Genomic DNA, 16,069 nt, shown 5'->3' on the forward strand with positions numbered 1-16,069 from the left:
ACTAGGGAGAAAATGCCAAATGTCAGGTGCAATCCACAGAAACCACAATGAAACACAGCAAATCACAGATGCTCTGGAGAAATGGAGACCACACGGTGCATAGACATGTGGATGCCCTACATCTACCCTCACCACCACCCCCCTCCCACTTCCAGAACAGGAGAAAGAAGAGGGACCCTGTGAATGATGGAGTAGAGGGGCAGACACCGAGTGGGTGGGACCCAGGAGGCAGAGTGGGCTGGTGATTAGGGCCTCGATAGGCTCCACCCTCAGGCTCCACATCAATCTGCCTTATGGGGCAAGGCCCTGTTTATTACCGGAGTTACGAAGAAGAGTAAAATCATGACATCAGTGGGACTTGGGTCCCACTCTTAAAGATCATTGGGGTGATCACCCCAAATCCTGGCTGTGTCTTCTCCAGGACTGGGGAGGGAATGGGCTGATCTAAGGACCCCCCGGGGTCTGACGGGGGCAGTGGGCAGGCACGGTTAATCCACACTCTGGCAAGCAAGTGAGTCCTCCTCCCCAGCCCTCCCCTGCACACAGTGAGAGGAGCAGATGGCCGACCACACAGTGACACACATGAGGCAGGGGAGTGGCAGCAGGTGATTAGAAGAAACGGGGGGCTCCTCTCTTCCATCCCCACCCACCTTGTCCTCTGGCTCCCTCCTCAGCCTGCCCATTGCCACTAGGGGTGTTGTGCTATGCCTCTGTCGGAGACAGGGGCAGTCAGAATACTAAGGGTGGCTCACCCACAGGGCGGGGGAAGTCAGTGCCCGGAGCCAAGGGGGTGCTGTTCTGGGCTACTCTGCTATAAGTGTCCACGGCCCCGAAACAGGACTTAGGGGCTGAGTGACCAGGGGCTCTGGTTTCAGAAGCAGGACAAGTCCGCCCTCGGAGCCAACCAAGGCAGGAGCCACAGTTAGAGGCTTCTAAGGGTGACATCACTGGTGTACAGACAGGCAGGGTCCCCCTACCAGCCAGGCCTCCTGCTGTCCAGGTAACTAGAAGTGACCGGGTTCAGGGCAGAGAATAGCCCAGAGTCTGGGCACTGGGGTGGGGCTGAGGGGGCAGCCATGGGGTGCCCAGACTTCCCGGCAAGGGGGTAGGATCCAGCTCCGACAAATGCCTCCTTCCTTCTGAGAAGGGGCTTTCAGACGGGAGGGCTGGGGTGGGGGTGAGTTGCTAACAAGCGTGGGTAGCCGGTATGTCAAGGGAGAGGTGCTCACAGCCCGGGACCTTTCTACCTGCCCCTCGGGCCTGCCCAGCCTTCTTATAATCACCCGCCACTGTTAGTGACCGAGGCCGCAAATGCCACACTGTACCCTTTAAATCTCCAACAGGTCCGCTGGAGGAGGGGAAGGGGAGAAGAGGCGGGAGGAGAGCACAGGGAGAAGAGAGAGGAGGGCGGAGGGGTGCAAGGAGAAAAGGAAGAAAAATTAAAAAGAGGTACCTGCCCAGAAGGACACAGCCCATGAGAAATAAAAAGCTCAGGAAGGAAACCAGTGAAGGAGGGCGAACAAAGCCCCTACCCAGCCCGGGGGAGGGGCAGCTCAGCAGACAAGGAGGCGGGCCCATAGGCAAGCCAGACCTCCCCAAAGGGGTGCAGGTCCCGCCAGAGCCCGGGGCTCCGTGGTGGGGGCAGGGAAGGGCCCTGCGGGGGCAGAGCAGGGAAGTTGGGCCTCTGGCCGGGCATCTGGGACCCTTGGGAATGTGAATCCCACCCCCCGCTCCCACCCCTACCCAAGTCCCTGCACTCACCTGAACCTGGGTCACCAGGGGGCACTGTCCTGCCAATGTTAGGCAGGAGGTACTCAATGTTGGGCACTGATTGAGGCTCCTTGTCATCCACAGGGGTCTGCAAACAGGAGGAGGGTCAGCCAGTGTGCCCTCAGATGGCTAGACTGTGGATCCCGCAAAACGGGGTAACCTGAGGCAGGACTCATGACTCCTCCATCAGATTGGGGCTCACCAACTGTCTCTCTCATCACTCTTGAAGGCAGGTCCTATACGTTCCCCAATAGACTGTTCTGTGCCTTCTCCAACACCTTGACTGAACCCCAAAGGCCAGAACTGCTCCTCAGCTAAAGGCAGGAGCTGTGTCTCCACCATCAGACTGATCTTCCTAAGACCTATAGCCTCCACATAAGACTGGAGGGTGGGGTCTGCCTTTGCTTCTGGACTCAGTTCCCTTAGGGTAAGGCTGATACCTCCCCCCCCAAGACTGGCGGCTCATGAAGGCAAGGATTGCGTCTCCCATTAGATTGAAGGCTCCTGAGAAGAGAGCTTATGTTTCCTCCATCAGACTGGGAAGCCCCAAGGGCAGGAACCTTCCCCTGGTTGAGTCTTACTGCCTGCCCCCTCCAGGCCCACCTCAGACCAGACCCACCTCGCCCTCCCCCTGCAGCACTTACTCTCTCTCCCTTGTCCTCGTCATCGCTGAAGAACCAGTCTGACTGCAGAGGAGACAAAAGGAAGTGGTGAACTCAGCGTGGGAAGGGGCTGAGGGAAGATGGAGGCACAGGCTCCGGAGCTGCACAGTCCAGGGGACTCCACTCAGACGCCATATGGAATGGGGGCAGGAGAAGGGCCTTCTCAACAGCCCCCAGGCTGGCCTGGTCACTAGATGTTCCCAAGGGAGGTGGATGGGCCCCAGGACCCAGCCCCACAGACTCTGAGGAACCCTTGGGGAGAGAAAAGGATGGACCCCAGTGTGGGAGGGAAATGCAGCCTGGAATGGGAAGGGCTGAGGATTGATGGAGGGCCGGCTCAGGGAGAGCCTCTCCGCCTGTTTTTCACTAGACATTGTCCAGAACACATCTCTGGGGCTCACGCCCAACCGCAAGCCAGAAGCGGGGACAGCAGCGCCATCTAGTGCAGGCTGGGTCCACTGCAGAGAGAAGGCCCCCATCTGTTGCCGCAGCCAGAGCTGTGTACCCCTCACCAGCCCCGGGCACCACACTAGCCACTGGGGTGGCACTCCCTCCCCCAGCCAGAAAAAGGAAGTGCCAGGAGGAAATGTTAGAGGTTCCCTGAGGGGCAGGCAGGCAAGGGTTTTCACACAAATGCCAAACAGGCTAGAAAATAAAGTAAAAACCCTGCTTTTTTTTTTTTTAATGTTTTTAAAATTTACTTCTAGGAGAGAGAGAAAGAGAGACAGCGTGAGCAGGGGAGGGTCAGAGAGAGAGGGAGTCACAGACTGAAACAGGCTCCAGGCTCTGAGCTGGCTGTCAGCACAGAGCCCAACGCGGGGCCCGAACCCACGAACCGTGAGATCATGACCTAAGCAAAAGTCGGACGCTTAACCGACTAAGCCACCCAGGCGCCCCAAAACCCCGCTCTTAAGTATGTGTTGTGAAATGTAAGAATCTTGAAGATAAAATCCTAAAAGTTTTCTGAAAAACAGAAACAGGTTGCTTACAAACGAGCAAGTATTAGCTGTAACTAGAACTTTCGGCAGCAACAGATGCAAGAAGGTAAATAATATTTTCCTGTATTGCTGGACTAAGAACACAGGGATTTTGAGCCTAGGATTTTATACCCTGCTAAACTCTCAGTTGGGTGTGAACTAAAACTACTCGAAGACATCAGAAAGCTTGCTGCACAAAGACTCTCTTAACTGTGTATATGAGCACATAAAGAAACGACTCCAGGGGCACCTGGGTGGTTCGGTTGGTTGAGCGCCCAACTTCGGCTCAGGTCATGATCTCGTGGTTCATGGGTTCGAACCCTGCGTCGGGCTCTGTGCTGACAGCTCAGAGCCTGGAACCTGCTTCAGATTCTGTGTCTCCCTCTCTCTCTGCCCCTCCCCCACTCCCATTCTGTCTCTCTCTCTCTCTCAAAAATGAATCAATATTTAAAAAAAAAAAAAAAACTTAAAAAAAGAAGAAGAAGAAAGAAATGACTCCAGGGTGGAATGACAAGCTCTGAGAGGTAAGGATGCACGTCCATCAACCCAAGCAAGGATACTCATATGCATATACGAACACACACAAAGTACATCCATGACACCGTGGATTTCGAACACAGAGGAGAAACTGGTGATAGGTGAGAGTACGCTAAGGCACTTCGCTTTTAGATGTGGTGGAGGGAAGACAATGGATATTGATGAGCTTTAGAGATTATCAGTGAAAGTGAAACAAAAGTATAGGCTATTATAACTGTATAATTAAACACAGGATGGGCTTTATAAATTGTGTAATTTTTTAAAATTTATTTTGAGAGAGCAAGAGAGAGTGTGGGAGGGGCAGAGAGAGGGAGAGACAGAATCCCAAGCAGGCTCCACACGCTGAAAGCACAGAGCCTGACTCAGGGCTTTAACTCACGAACTGTGAGATCATGACTTGAGCTGAGAAGGAGCTGGATGCTTAACCCACTAGCCACCCAGGCACCCCGAAATTATGTAATTTTCGTATCAAAAAAACAAAAATCAATCCAGCCAAAGCAAGGTCGGACAGATGGAAAAGAAGTAAAATCAAAATGGGATAAACAAAAAAATGACACTTAAGATGGCAGAGATAGGTCTTAATAACACAGAAGTTAGAATCAATGACCTAAGCTCACTGATTGAAAGTTAAAACACATAGAATATTAGTAGCGCCTGGCTGGCTCAGCCGGTAGAGTATGCGATTCGATCTAGGGCTCATGAGTTTGAGCCCCACATTGGGCAGAGAGGTTACTTTTAAAAAATACTGTTTGTTTAAGAATAAATAAATACAATAAGACAGGGAATGTGGATTGAAAGGATACGTATTCATCAGTCAACGTGGGAAATTATGGCGCGGGTAAAGTGGGGTCAAGAATGAAGGGGTAACAAGGAGACTTGCAGGTTGATCATGACCATGTGCCATGAACCTCAGTTATTCATCACAATCGGGCACATTATTAACTAATAAGCGGCACAAGAGAGAAACAAGAAAGAGAAGGAAGGATAAGAAATAATGCAAAATCAAAAGTCGGTCTTCTTGGGCTCAAGTTCACCTCAGGGAAATGACTTCCCCGAGTCTCTTTACTAATCTGTAAAATGGGCATAACAGGAGTACCTACTTCTGAAATTGTGGTGAGAAGGAAAACGAAATCCTCTATGGCTGTTATAAGATGTTGATGAGGATGTGGGGGAAAAGGGAACCCTCACACACTGTTGGTGGGAATGTAAATTGGCACAGCCACTATGGAAACTGGCATGGAGGTTCCTCAAAAAAACTGAAAATGGATCTCCCCTATGATCCAGGAGGGTCTGGGTGGCTCGGTCAGTTAAACATCTGACTCTTGACCTCTGGTCAGGTCATGACCTCACGGTTCATGGGTTCGTGTCCCGAGTCGGTCTCTGCACTGACAGCATGGAGTTTACTTGGGATTCTCCCTCTCCACCTCTCTCTGTCCCTCCCCTACTTGTACTTTCTCTCTTTCTCAAATTCCCTGTGCCTGGAATGCTTTCTCCCTTCTCTGACTGGCTAAATTCGCCCCTGACAACGCTCCCAGCCCTACACCTGGGGCAGGGTTAGGTCCTTCCATGGGCCTTCTGGCCGTAGCCCAGAGAATGAAGAAATGACATCTTCACTGGGGCACTGCTCCTTCAGAGCAGGGCCTGGGTTCAAGTCCCCTCCACGTCTGAGCACCGGGCACAGAATAATGCCGACGCGGCCGATCACGGTGGCTGCTCATTCACACAACACTTCTTACCTGCTAAGTGGCGTTTTAAGTTCTTCTTAGACATTAACTCATGTAACCTTCACAATATGTAAGGGTAAGCATTATTATTATTTTTTTTCAAATGTTTTTATTTATTTCTGAGAGAGTGACAGCGTGAGCAGGGGAGGGTCAGAGAGAGAGGGAGACACAGAATCCGAAGCAGGTTCCAGGCTCTAAGCTAGCTGTCAGCACAGAGCCTGGATGCGGGGCTCGAATCCACGAACTGTGAGATCATGACCTGAGCCAAAGTCAGACACCTAACTGACTGAGACACCCAAGCACCCCAGGTAAGCATTATTATCTCCACTTTACAGATGAGGAAACTGAGGCACAAAGAGGGCAAGTGCCTTATTCAAGGCCACACAGCATGTAAGGAGCAGAGCCAGAGTTGAACTTCAGGCAGGTTGGCTCTGGAGTCCAGGTGCTACCTCAGTGGTTCTCAACCATGGGGACGCTGCCACCCCCACCCCCGCCCCCCGGGGGCATTTGGCGAAGTTTGCAGACACCTTCAGCTGTCACACTGGAGGGATGACCCAGCGATGTTGCTAACCATCCTGCGATACACAGGACAGCCCCCCCCCCACAAAGAATCACCTGGCCCCAGAGGTCACTAGTGCTAAGGCTGAGAAACCCCAGTGCACACAGCGTGAGAATCACGTTTGAACAAATCCCCTGACATGGCCTTTGGGTTTCAGCTGACTTAGTAAACGTGGGTGCGAGCTGATTGGTGACACCTGGGCCTGCCCACCTCCATTCTGCCGCGATGGTGCTGAGTGACCCTCTTCACACATCACTTTTCACCCTCCGAACGATGCAAGGACGGGTCTGGGGGCCTTAAGGCCCCTCCCAGCTCTGCTGTCCAAGAGTTCTGCCAGGAGCGCCAGACAGGGAGGCCAGGTGATGGCCGCAAAACCACCCCCGACCTTCAACCATCCACTAACTGGCCAGGGGCTCAGGGCCAGAGTTAGAGAAGTCTCTGCCAGAGTCCAATACCGCCTAGGCTTGTGACTACCCCAGTCCGTGGCTGTACAATCTCGTGATCAGACGCTGGCAAACTTGGGTGGGTGGACTCGAGGGGACTGCACGGCGGTAGCTCCTTCCCTTGACAACTGTCCAGGCTGGTTATGTTCAAGTGCCAATGAGGCGGCAAACGGAGAGTCGCCGGCTCAGTTAGTTCCCGGGAATGAATCCCTGGGTGGGAAAGCCCTGAATGGTATAACCTCAAGAGCAATTGATTGATTGATTGATTGATTCATTCATTAAACTCGGAGTGTTCCCTACGTGCCAGGCACTAGGCTGGACGCTGAGAGTACTCCTGTGAAGAAGACAGATATGTCCCCCCCGCCCCCGCCACCAGCACCCTACCCAGAAGAGGGGCTGCCATTGGCTGGAGACTCCCTCTTGGGGGTCAAGGAGAAGGTAAGTGGACACACTTTGGGCTTCCCTTCTCCCTGAAGACTGCTATTCCTGACATCCCAACTGACCACAGGCCTCAGGCTTCTGGGGACTTCTCCAGGAGCCATGGGGCCCGTCTCCCTTTCTTCCACACCAGCACCCTCCCAAAGCACACACTCAGGGGCTCCAGGGGCTACCTGTTAGATTGGGGAGCTGAACTTTTCCAAGGGAGATTTCCCAGACTAAGGCCTCGTCAGGGTCCCTGAGCCTGCCCGGCAACCTTGCGGGCAAGGCCAGTCAGCATGACCAAAGTCTACCCCATTGCCTCACTTCACTGACCCTGGCCAGCCACGCCAGCTCTAGGATGGACCCAGGAGTCTGGCCTCCCAGTAGGGGCAGAGGAGAGCACAAACTTTGGTCAGACAAAGCTGGCTTACAATCCTGGGGCTGCCTCGTTATTAGCTGTGACTTTGAGCAAGTCACTTTACTTCTCTGAGCACCGGTTTCCTCATCTGTAAAATGGGAATCACATGACCCGGTTTCCCTTCCCTAAAGTGTCTGTGAGGCTGCAGAAGCTGAGGACCCCATTCCCCTGGCCAGCTGCCAATCTTATTTCTCCTGGCAGGAGGGGGTCTGGTTCTATCCACAAGCAGATTTGGAAATGGGAAATCTATGATTTTTTTTTTCTTGAAAGCTTACGATTTATAAAAACATCCCTCAGTGCCCCAGAAGGGGGCAGTGACGCCCTGAGTTTGGCTCCAGAGGACCAAGGCCTCCTGCGCCCTCTGCTGGCCGCTCTAGGTACTCATCCCATCACGAACAATAACCAGAATCCTCACAGACACCACAGGGCTTTTGGTGTCTCCAGGAAGCCCTGAGAAGGGGGGAGACCAGCCCAAGACACGCGGAGGACAAGCGCAGCCTCCTGCCTCAGCCCTTGCTCCACCTGCCTCATCTACCTCCCCTCCCCGGGCATCATCTGCTCCCCCAAGCCTCAGTGGGGCCGCCAAGGCACAGCTCTGCCCCAGCTCCCTACACCTGTCTGCCTGTTTCTACCAGGATGCTTCTCCTGGGGCCCCCTTCTGAATGTGCCCCTGCACTCCCCCCTTGGCTGTCCAACCCAGCAGCACTTTCCCTGACCTTCCTCTGCCCTCTGACCCTCACACATCTTAGAAGTTCCGGGGCTTCCTGACTCTCCTAGAAACATCCTAGAAAGACAGGGATTCTAAGATCCATTCCTGTTTGGTCTGGAAACGCAGCCCATCACTTCTGAAGGGCATTTGCCATCCCAGGAGCATTTGCTGAAGCTGCTTCCTCCTCCACTAAGCGCATCTGCCCAGGCGAGCAGGAGTGAGATGCCCAGGGGGACAGGGCCTCAGCCCGGGGTGGCTGCTTACGTGCTGGATCAGCGTCTCCACGATCTTATAGCGATCAGGCATGTGGGTCACCATGTCCGCCATGTTGTCCTCCGACGTCCTCACCAGCGTCGGCCCGAAGACCAGGGCCAGGTTCCTGGGCTCCATCTGGGCAAGAGAGGAAGGCAGGTCAGCATCAACACCCCATGAGCTCTGACCTCCAGTCCCCCAGGCCTCCCTCACCCTGGGCCCCCCAGGCCCAAGGCCCATCCAGAGCTATGCCTGGTTTAGGGGATGGACACCTCCTTGCTGGGCATGGAAATGTCTGGTAAGTAGAGCACAGGCCAGATTTCAGCCTCGTTCATCCCCAGGCCGGGCAGCCAAGGGCAGTGCCCGACCTGCTCACCCATGCTGTGCTAACAGTGAGAGATGCCAGAACAAGGACCTGCTGGCAGTTCTAAGGGTATTTTAAAACTGGGAGAATTTCTATAGCTCCATTCATTTTTTTCCCCGCCGCAGAACCAGAAGACACAGAGGTCTGATTAGAGAAATGCAACATGGCGTGCGTGACTGGCTCATTCTGTAGAGTGAGCAACCCTTGATTTTGGGGTTATGAGTTCGAGCCCCATGTTGGGTGTAGACATTATTTAAAATAAAACATTTTTTAAAAAGGAAAAAAGAAAAAAAAATTCATTGAAAGGGATGTGAGCTAAATCCGAGGATAGATTTCTATCAGACACAGAGGGACTGTGGTTCTGCCTTCAGGAGACCCTCAGAAACTCAGGAGATGGCTCTCTGGGGAAGAAGTACTTACTGGCTGGCTTGGAAGGGTGGGGTGGAGACAGAATGAGCTTTAAGGAGGAGGGCGTGCCTAGAGGGCCTTGGGATTATCTGACCTGGAAGAGCCTAGAATATGCTGAAAGGACCCTACACACCTCCTTCCCCCACACTCCAGGCCAAGAGTCCCCCCACCTTGTTTTTCTCCGAGTGGTCGGCAATGGTCTTCAGATGGCCCACGAGGAATTTGAGTGTCTCATAGTAGTGCCCTGGGAGATCCCGGATCTGGACGGGAGCAAGAAGGGCCATGGTGCTGTGATGGCCTCCCCACCTCCCCACCACACCCCACAGGGGCTCCCACTGCCCGACCTCCGGGATCTGGAAACCACCCTCCAGCCAGCCCACCTTGGACAGATGGAGAAACCAAGGCCCAGAGTGGAGAAGGGCTTCTCCAAGGTCACAGAGGGGCACCTCTCTTTCCTTACCAGCTTCCGGAGTGTCTTCATCCGCTCCCTCGAGTCTTCAATGCGATTGGCCTCGATGAAGTCGTTGTATTTGTCTAGAACACAGTGAAGGCTCTTTAGAGAGGTGGGAGGCAATCCCTTCTCCCAACTTCAGGGTGCTTCCAAGCCGAGGCGGCCCAGGTTGCTCAAGTTGGGGGGGGGGGGGCCGCTCCGCAGCCTTGCATCTATGTGACCAAACCCACTACAGCTGTACTTGGGGCCGCACCCGGCCGGGGGCAGCGCGGCTATGTTTGGGAAGAAATAAGACCTGAGCCGCATGTGGATACTGGAAAAGAGGTCCTCGCCCCAGGCTCCAGGACAAGGACACCTCAAGGTCAGAAGAGGTTACCTAGAAAGAGGGAGGGGCTCTTTCAGCCTCCAGATGCCCACCCCACATGTGTCAAAATGCCCCCCAACTCCCTTGTGAAGAAATGCATGGGGAACTTGGAACAGGGTAAGTTTATTCTCAAACTCATCTGATGAGTAGACATGTAAGGATAGCTGAGAATATTGTGTAAAGGAAGAATCACAACTCGCCCTATCCGATCCTGAAATGTACTAAAAAGACAGCATGGCCAAGCAGCATGGGCCTCACAGAGGAGGCTGACCAAGGACAAGGACACGGAAAGGCGAGGAACAGGCCACGTGGATCTTAACTATGTGATAAAGGCAGTATTTCAAATCCGTGGGGAAGGATGGAGGTGTCCATAAATGTCCCTGGGACGATTAGCTATCTTGTTGGGGGAACAAAAATCCACTTCCAGCTCACATAATACACAAACACGTGTAATTGCACTATAGAGCCAAATGTAAGTTACTAAAATATCGAGAAAACCAAGAAACTATTGTTACAATCATAAAAGCCTTCCTAAACATGAGATGCAGAATCCATTAAAGATTAACTGCCTTGACTACACTTGTCTTCAATTTCTTCCCTGAACAGTTAATAGACAAATGGCAGACCAAGAGCGAATCTCTGCAAAAATTAACAAAGGATTAACGCCCATAACATACAAGAGCTTGTCTCGTACAAATCAATACCAAAAGAGACAAACAGCCCAATCGGAAAATGGGCACGCAGTCTGAACAGGAAATGAGTGGAAAACAGAAAAGGCCAATAAACTAATGAAAAGATAGTTCACTTCCCTAATAATGAAAGAAATGAAGATGAAAACAGTAATGGAATGACATTGCCCTCATCCAATTAACAGAAGTCTAAGATGTTGATAACATCTACGGTAGATGGGGGCGTCTGGAAACCAATTCTCTCCTAGGCTGTTGGTAAGAGTATCAAGTAGGGCCTTCTTCTCAGAGGGTAACTTGACATTGGCTTTCAAAAACGTTGACCAGGACTCTGACCTAGAAATTCTACTGTCTAGGAACCCACCTTCAGGACACCGACCCAGGCATGTAGGGACACATTCAAGGAAAGTCATTGCAGCATGTTTTGCAAGAGCAGAAATTTGAATACAACCTAAATATCCATCAATAGGGGAGTGATTAGGCAAATTATAGTCTTTTCAGACTATGAACTATCAGGTGGTTTGCTTTAAAAGAATCAGGTAGAGCTCTTTGTACAGACATGAATGAATCTCAGAATGACAAGCCTCCTTTTGTTAAGAACAACCCCGCACACGCCGGCTCCTGGGGGCCGAAGGTGTTCATCTCTTCCTGACTCCATGTTGGTGGCAGCTTAGGTAGCTTGAAACAGGGCATGGTGGGAGTAATTGTACCATGGAGACTAGAAAACACTACAGATCAAGGCTTTTTCCCTTGAGAGCCTGATGTCAAACGTTTGCCCGCATGCCAGTGAGCTCGCCCAGCCTAGACCCTATGTGTGCACGTATGTCTCCATCGTGTGTGTACGAAGGTCTGGGAAACAAGCAGCTCAGCAAACGGTCAAGAGCTGGGCTCTGGGGCCAGATACCTGGGGCCAAATCCTGGCTCGGACACTGACAATGCGTGTGACCTTGGGCAAAAGATTTAACCTGTTTCCTCATCTGTCCAGTGGAGATAATAGTACCTTCATGGAGTTGCTGTAGGGAGCGGTGCTTGGCATGTAGTCAATGCTCAGGAAGTGTTAGGATCACCTCCAGGGATAGGAACCAGGAGGGTGACAGGGACCTTTGGGTTTTATTTGCATCTTTACTAAGTTGGTTATATGCACGTGTTTCTCTTATATTAAAACAAAAACCCAGGGCGCCTGGGTGGCTCGGGGAGTTAAGCCTCAACTTTGGCTCAGGTCATGATCTCGCGGTTTGTGAGTTCGAGCCCTGTGTTGGGCTCTGTGCTATCAGCTCGGAGCCTGGAGACTGCTTCAGATTCTGTGTCTCCCTCTCTCTCTGCCTTTCCCCTGCTCACATTCTGTCTCTCTCTCTCTCTCTCTCAAAAAATAAACATTAAAAAAAAAAATCCCAAAGAGTAAAGCCAACAAACCCAACAAAACAAAGTGGTCAGAGTGCAGCATGGACAGGTGTCCCTCCTCCTCCTGTCCCCCACTTCCGCCCCCTACTCACCATCGGTGAAAAGAGGCTCAGGCAGTTTTCGGAAGAAGGACTTAAGCAGGCTGCTGATCACATTGAGGTCCTGCCAGCGCTGGGGAGAGAGCAAAGACATCAGGTCCCAGGCAGGCCCAGCGGGATGCCAAACCCCCATCCCCCCAGGCACCCACGCCTCCACACTAGCCCAGCCCGGCCAGGCCCTGGGGGTGGGGGTACACCCACACTACGCTCTGCCCAGACCAGGGATCTCTGGGCTAAGAAGACTCATCAGGGTGGTGGCAGAACAGCGCCCAGCTAGGTCCTGGCCCCCTGACCAACGGGCCCCGACCCCTCCCTGCTCCAGCAAGCCCAGTGAGCTTCAGTGTCTGCCTACCCACAGAAGGCAGCGGGTACCCTCTTTGGTACAAGCACTATGGGAGGGAACTGAGGAAAACCTCCCTGGTGGTTGGACCTCCTCGGGCCTACTAGCACCCACTCCTGCCTCCCAGGGCCCCCCGAGTGGAGAGCTATCCTCAGACCCCCTCTCCTTACCCATGACCCAGCAGTCACTCATGCCTGGCACCTTTCTGTCTCGGGCCTTTTGCACATGCCAATTCCCTCTCCTAGAAGTCTCCCCCCTGCCCTTCCCAGGCCAGGCTCCTCACCCTGCCCAAATGCCACCTCTGCAGAGGCCCTCCCTGACAGTCACAGTTAACACAGCCACCAGTGCCCCTGCCCCATCATCTGTACAACAGCCCTGACTTTGTTTCTTCTATGGTACTTACCACACTTTGTCACTGTTGTATGCATTCTTTTCTTTCCCTGCCTACCTGCCCAGCAGGGCTGTGCTGTCCTGCCCCCCACTGCGCTCCTATCACCCGGCGAGCTTGGTGGGCCTGGCACATACGTGGTCAAAGTCAGTAGTTCTCAACAGGGGTAGAATCACACCCCCAGGGACAGAGCCACTTTGGTTTCCACAACCAAACAGTCCAGGGATGCTTTGAAACTTTCTGTGATATGCAGAACACCTTCCCACAACAAAGAATTATTCTGCCCAAAGGATCAAGGTTGAGAAATCCTGATTTTTTTAATGTTTATTTTTGAGAGAGAGAGAGAGAAAGCAGGGGAGGGGAGAAAGAGAGGGAGACACAGAATTTGAAGCAGGCTCCAGGCTCCAAGCTGTCAGCACAGAGCCCAACACAGGGCTCGAACACACAAACCGTGAGATCGTGACCTGAGCCAAAGATGGAGGCTTAACTGACTGAGCCTCCCAAGTGCCCCAAGAAACCCTGTTTTATTTTATTTTATTTTAATTATATTTATTATTATTATTTTAAGAAACTCTGTTTTAAATAAATGGGCTGCTAAATGCAAGAATCAATAAAGCATGGCCGGGTCACTGTCCCTTCTGTCCACCAGGGGGCAGCACCACCCCGCGTGAAATCCAGGGTAACAGCCTTGACAGGAATGGCTCAGAGTTAACTCGGGTCCCAAAAACAAGCTAACACCTTCCACAGAGACACACAGCTCCACAACATACACACTGAATACAACGGGCCCACACCATCCCACAAACAGCGCCCTGCCCGTCAGCTTCCACAGGAGTTACGGTCACCCTGTCCACAGCACTTAACTTCCAGCAGGTCCCCAAGACAGAGGACGGGACTGGTGTCAGAGACAAAGCCACACGCGCAGCACACTCAGAGCACTCACGCTCTGGGCCCTCACTTGGGCTCGCTGCCCCCCAGCCCTGGCCCTGCTTCTCCCTGGGAAAGGCCCAGCGGATGTGCCTCGGGGACATTCCACCCCTAGCCAGTGCAGGGCCCGCCCCCTGCCCATCACCTCTAGCTGTTCTCATCTCCCAGCTGCCACACCCGACGCTTCTGGACCCCTCCCACGTGCACACACCTGCCCCTCATCCCAGCCCCAGCTGAGACCCCCTCTCCTCTGTCCCACGTGGAGCCTGGCCTTCACTCTTGCCGCCCACCCTCTGCCCACATACATGGCAGTTCCCTCCATCGTCCCACTCTGTGCCCCAGCACCTCCTGCCCATCCTCCAGTCCCCCCTCGGGGACTGCCTGTTTGTGCCATCACCCCAAATCCAGGGGGGCCCCTACCTGACACAATCCTCCCTCTCGGGCCCCACACCCCGGTTTCTGCCAGAGAGATACCACCAGCCCCCAGCTCAAATGTTGGCTCCTCCCTGCACCCCCATCCTTCCTCTCACGTGGTCAACTCCTAGAGCCGAGCCCACCTTCCTTATTCCCCTGGGACCACCGTGTCCTCCTGACCCCTCACACTTCCCCCATGTCAGCAATTTCTCCCTTGGATGTCTCGCTCTGGGCCTCCCTCATTCATATCCATCAAGCATAAGCTAAAGCAGACGCCACTCTCATTTATGCCTCCCCAGCTGAAGAACCATCGAAGGCTCCCTATTGTCTTTATTGTCAAGATCAAAGTCTTCAGGGGAGCCATCAAAAGACCTCCAACTCCTGCCCTGGGCCTCCTCCCCGCCCCCCCCAAGCCCAGGAAGGAGGAATTTGGAAAATGCCGTCACTCCCAGCCCAGACTGCCTTCTCGTGCCTGCCCCCTCCCGTTCACGCTTCAAGGATTCAAACACTCAAGTCTACCACCTGCTCCAGCCCTTGGCATCTTTCTTCCTTGTCACACAATCTGGCCCTCGGTGAGAGAGCAGCCTTTTCTCCTGGCTACTGTCCCACTCGGTAAGTGTCTCCCCGTTTCCTCCCCAAGGGCAGGAAGACCGTCAGGTATCACATAAAGCTTCTTCACTAAATATGTGACTCATGGGGCTTCCTTGCCCAGATTCATGGTTTTCCAAAACATCTTTTTCAGCAGAGCCCCTTTGGCCAAACAGAATCATACATGAAAACCCAATATGAAAACAAAAATGGCATTAAAAAAAAAAAAACAGAACAAAGCAGATTTCTCTAGTTCAAGCAATGGCTGGGGTCCCTGGCCTGCTCCTGGCATCCCACAGCTCCCTGGGGGAACACAGTTTGAGAAACACTGGCCCTGCAGCAAATCCTTTTGTTATTTTATTTTCACATTAAACTATTTCTTTGGGGGGGGGGGGGCATCTGGGTGGCTCAGTCCGTTAAGCTTCAGACTTTGGCTCAGGTCATGATCTCGTGGTTCGTGAGTTTGAGCCCTGCATCGGGCTCTGTGCTGACAGCTCAGAGCCTGGAGCCTGTGTTTCCCTCTCTCTTTGCCTCTCCCCTACTTGCATTCTGTCTGTCTCTCAATTTCAAAAACAAGGAAAGCATTTAAAATTTTTCTTTAATTTTTAATAAAAAATTTTTAATATATATTTCTTTGGGGGCATCTAGGTGGCTCCATCAGTTAAACGTCTGGCTCTTGGTTTTGGCTCAGGCTATGATCTCATGGCTTGTGGATTCGAGCCCTGCATCGGGCTTCATGCTGACAGTGCAGAGCCTGCTTGGGATTCTCTCTCTCTCTCAATCTCTCTCTCACACACTCTCTCTCTCAAAATAAACTTTAAAAAAATAGATTTCTTTGGCTTTTTTCCAGCTTTACTGAACTAATAACTGAGGTTTTTTTTTATAGGAAGTAGGATTTATTGGTGGGCATGAATAGGGAGGGGCGGTAACGGGGTTCTCATGAATGCAGAGCCCGCCATTGGTCCAAGGGGCCACAACTGGGGATCTATTTGACCTACGGCCATCTGGGATGAGCCGCTTTTCAGCCACCATGTCTTCAAATTCATCCACATTAAGCTTAGTAAAGCCCCACTTCTTGGGAATGTGGATCTTCTGGCAGCCAGGGAACTTGAACTTGGCCCTACACAGGGCCTCAATCACTTACTCCTTGTTCTGCAACTTGGTACGAA

The 16,069-nt window shown here is 52.6% G+C and overlaps 1 protein-coding gene across 2 annotated transcripts in view; it reads right to left on the bottom strand.

Moving 5' to 3' along the window:
• The window catches only part of ARHGAP23 (Rho GTPase activating protein 23), a 71,029-nt gene that overhangs the window by 7,334 nt on the left and 47,626 nt on the right, over positions 1-16,069 (bottom strand). For both annotated transcript variants that reach the window (XM_039227795.1, XM_039227794.1), the window contains exons 17-22: positions 12,238-12,316; positions 9,704-9,777; positions 9,414-9,503; positions 8,484-8,609; positions 2,415-2,456; positions 1,762-1,858 (exon numbers count right to left, since the gene is read on the bottom strand). In XM_039227795.1, coding sequence (XP_039083726.1) covers positions 1,762-1,858; positions 2,415-2,456; positions 8,484-8,609; positions 9,414-9,503; positions 9,704-9,777; positions 12,238-12,316 — 508 coding nt within the window. The remainder of the gene's footprint in view (positions 1-1,761; positions 1,859-2,414; positions 2,457-8,483; positions 8,610-9,413; positions 9,504-9,703; positions 9,778-12,237; positions 12,317-16,069) is intronic.

Source organism: Hyaena hyaena, unplaced genomic scaffold (assembly GCF_003009895.1).
Source record: "Hyaena hyaena isolate Hyena2069 unplaced genomic scaffold, ASM300989v1 scaffold_29, whole genome shotgun sequence".
NCBI lineage: Eukaryota > Metazoa > Chordata > Mammalia > Carnivora > Hyaenidae > Hyaena > Hyaena hyaena.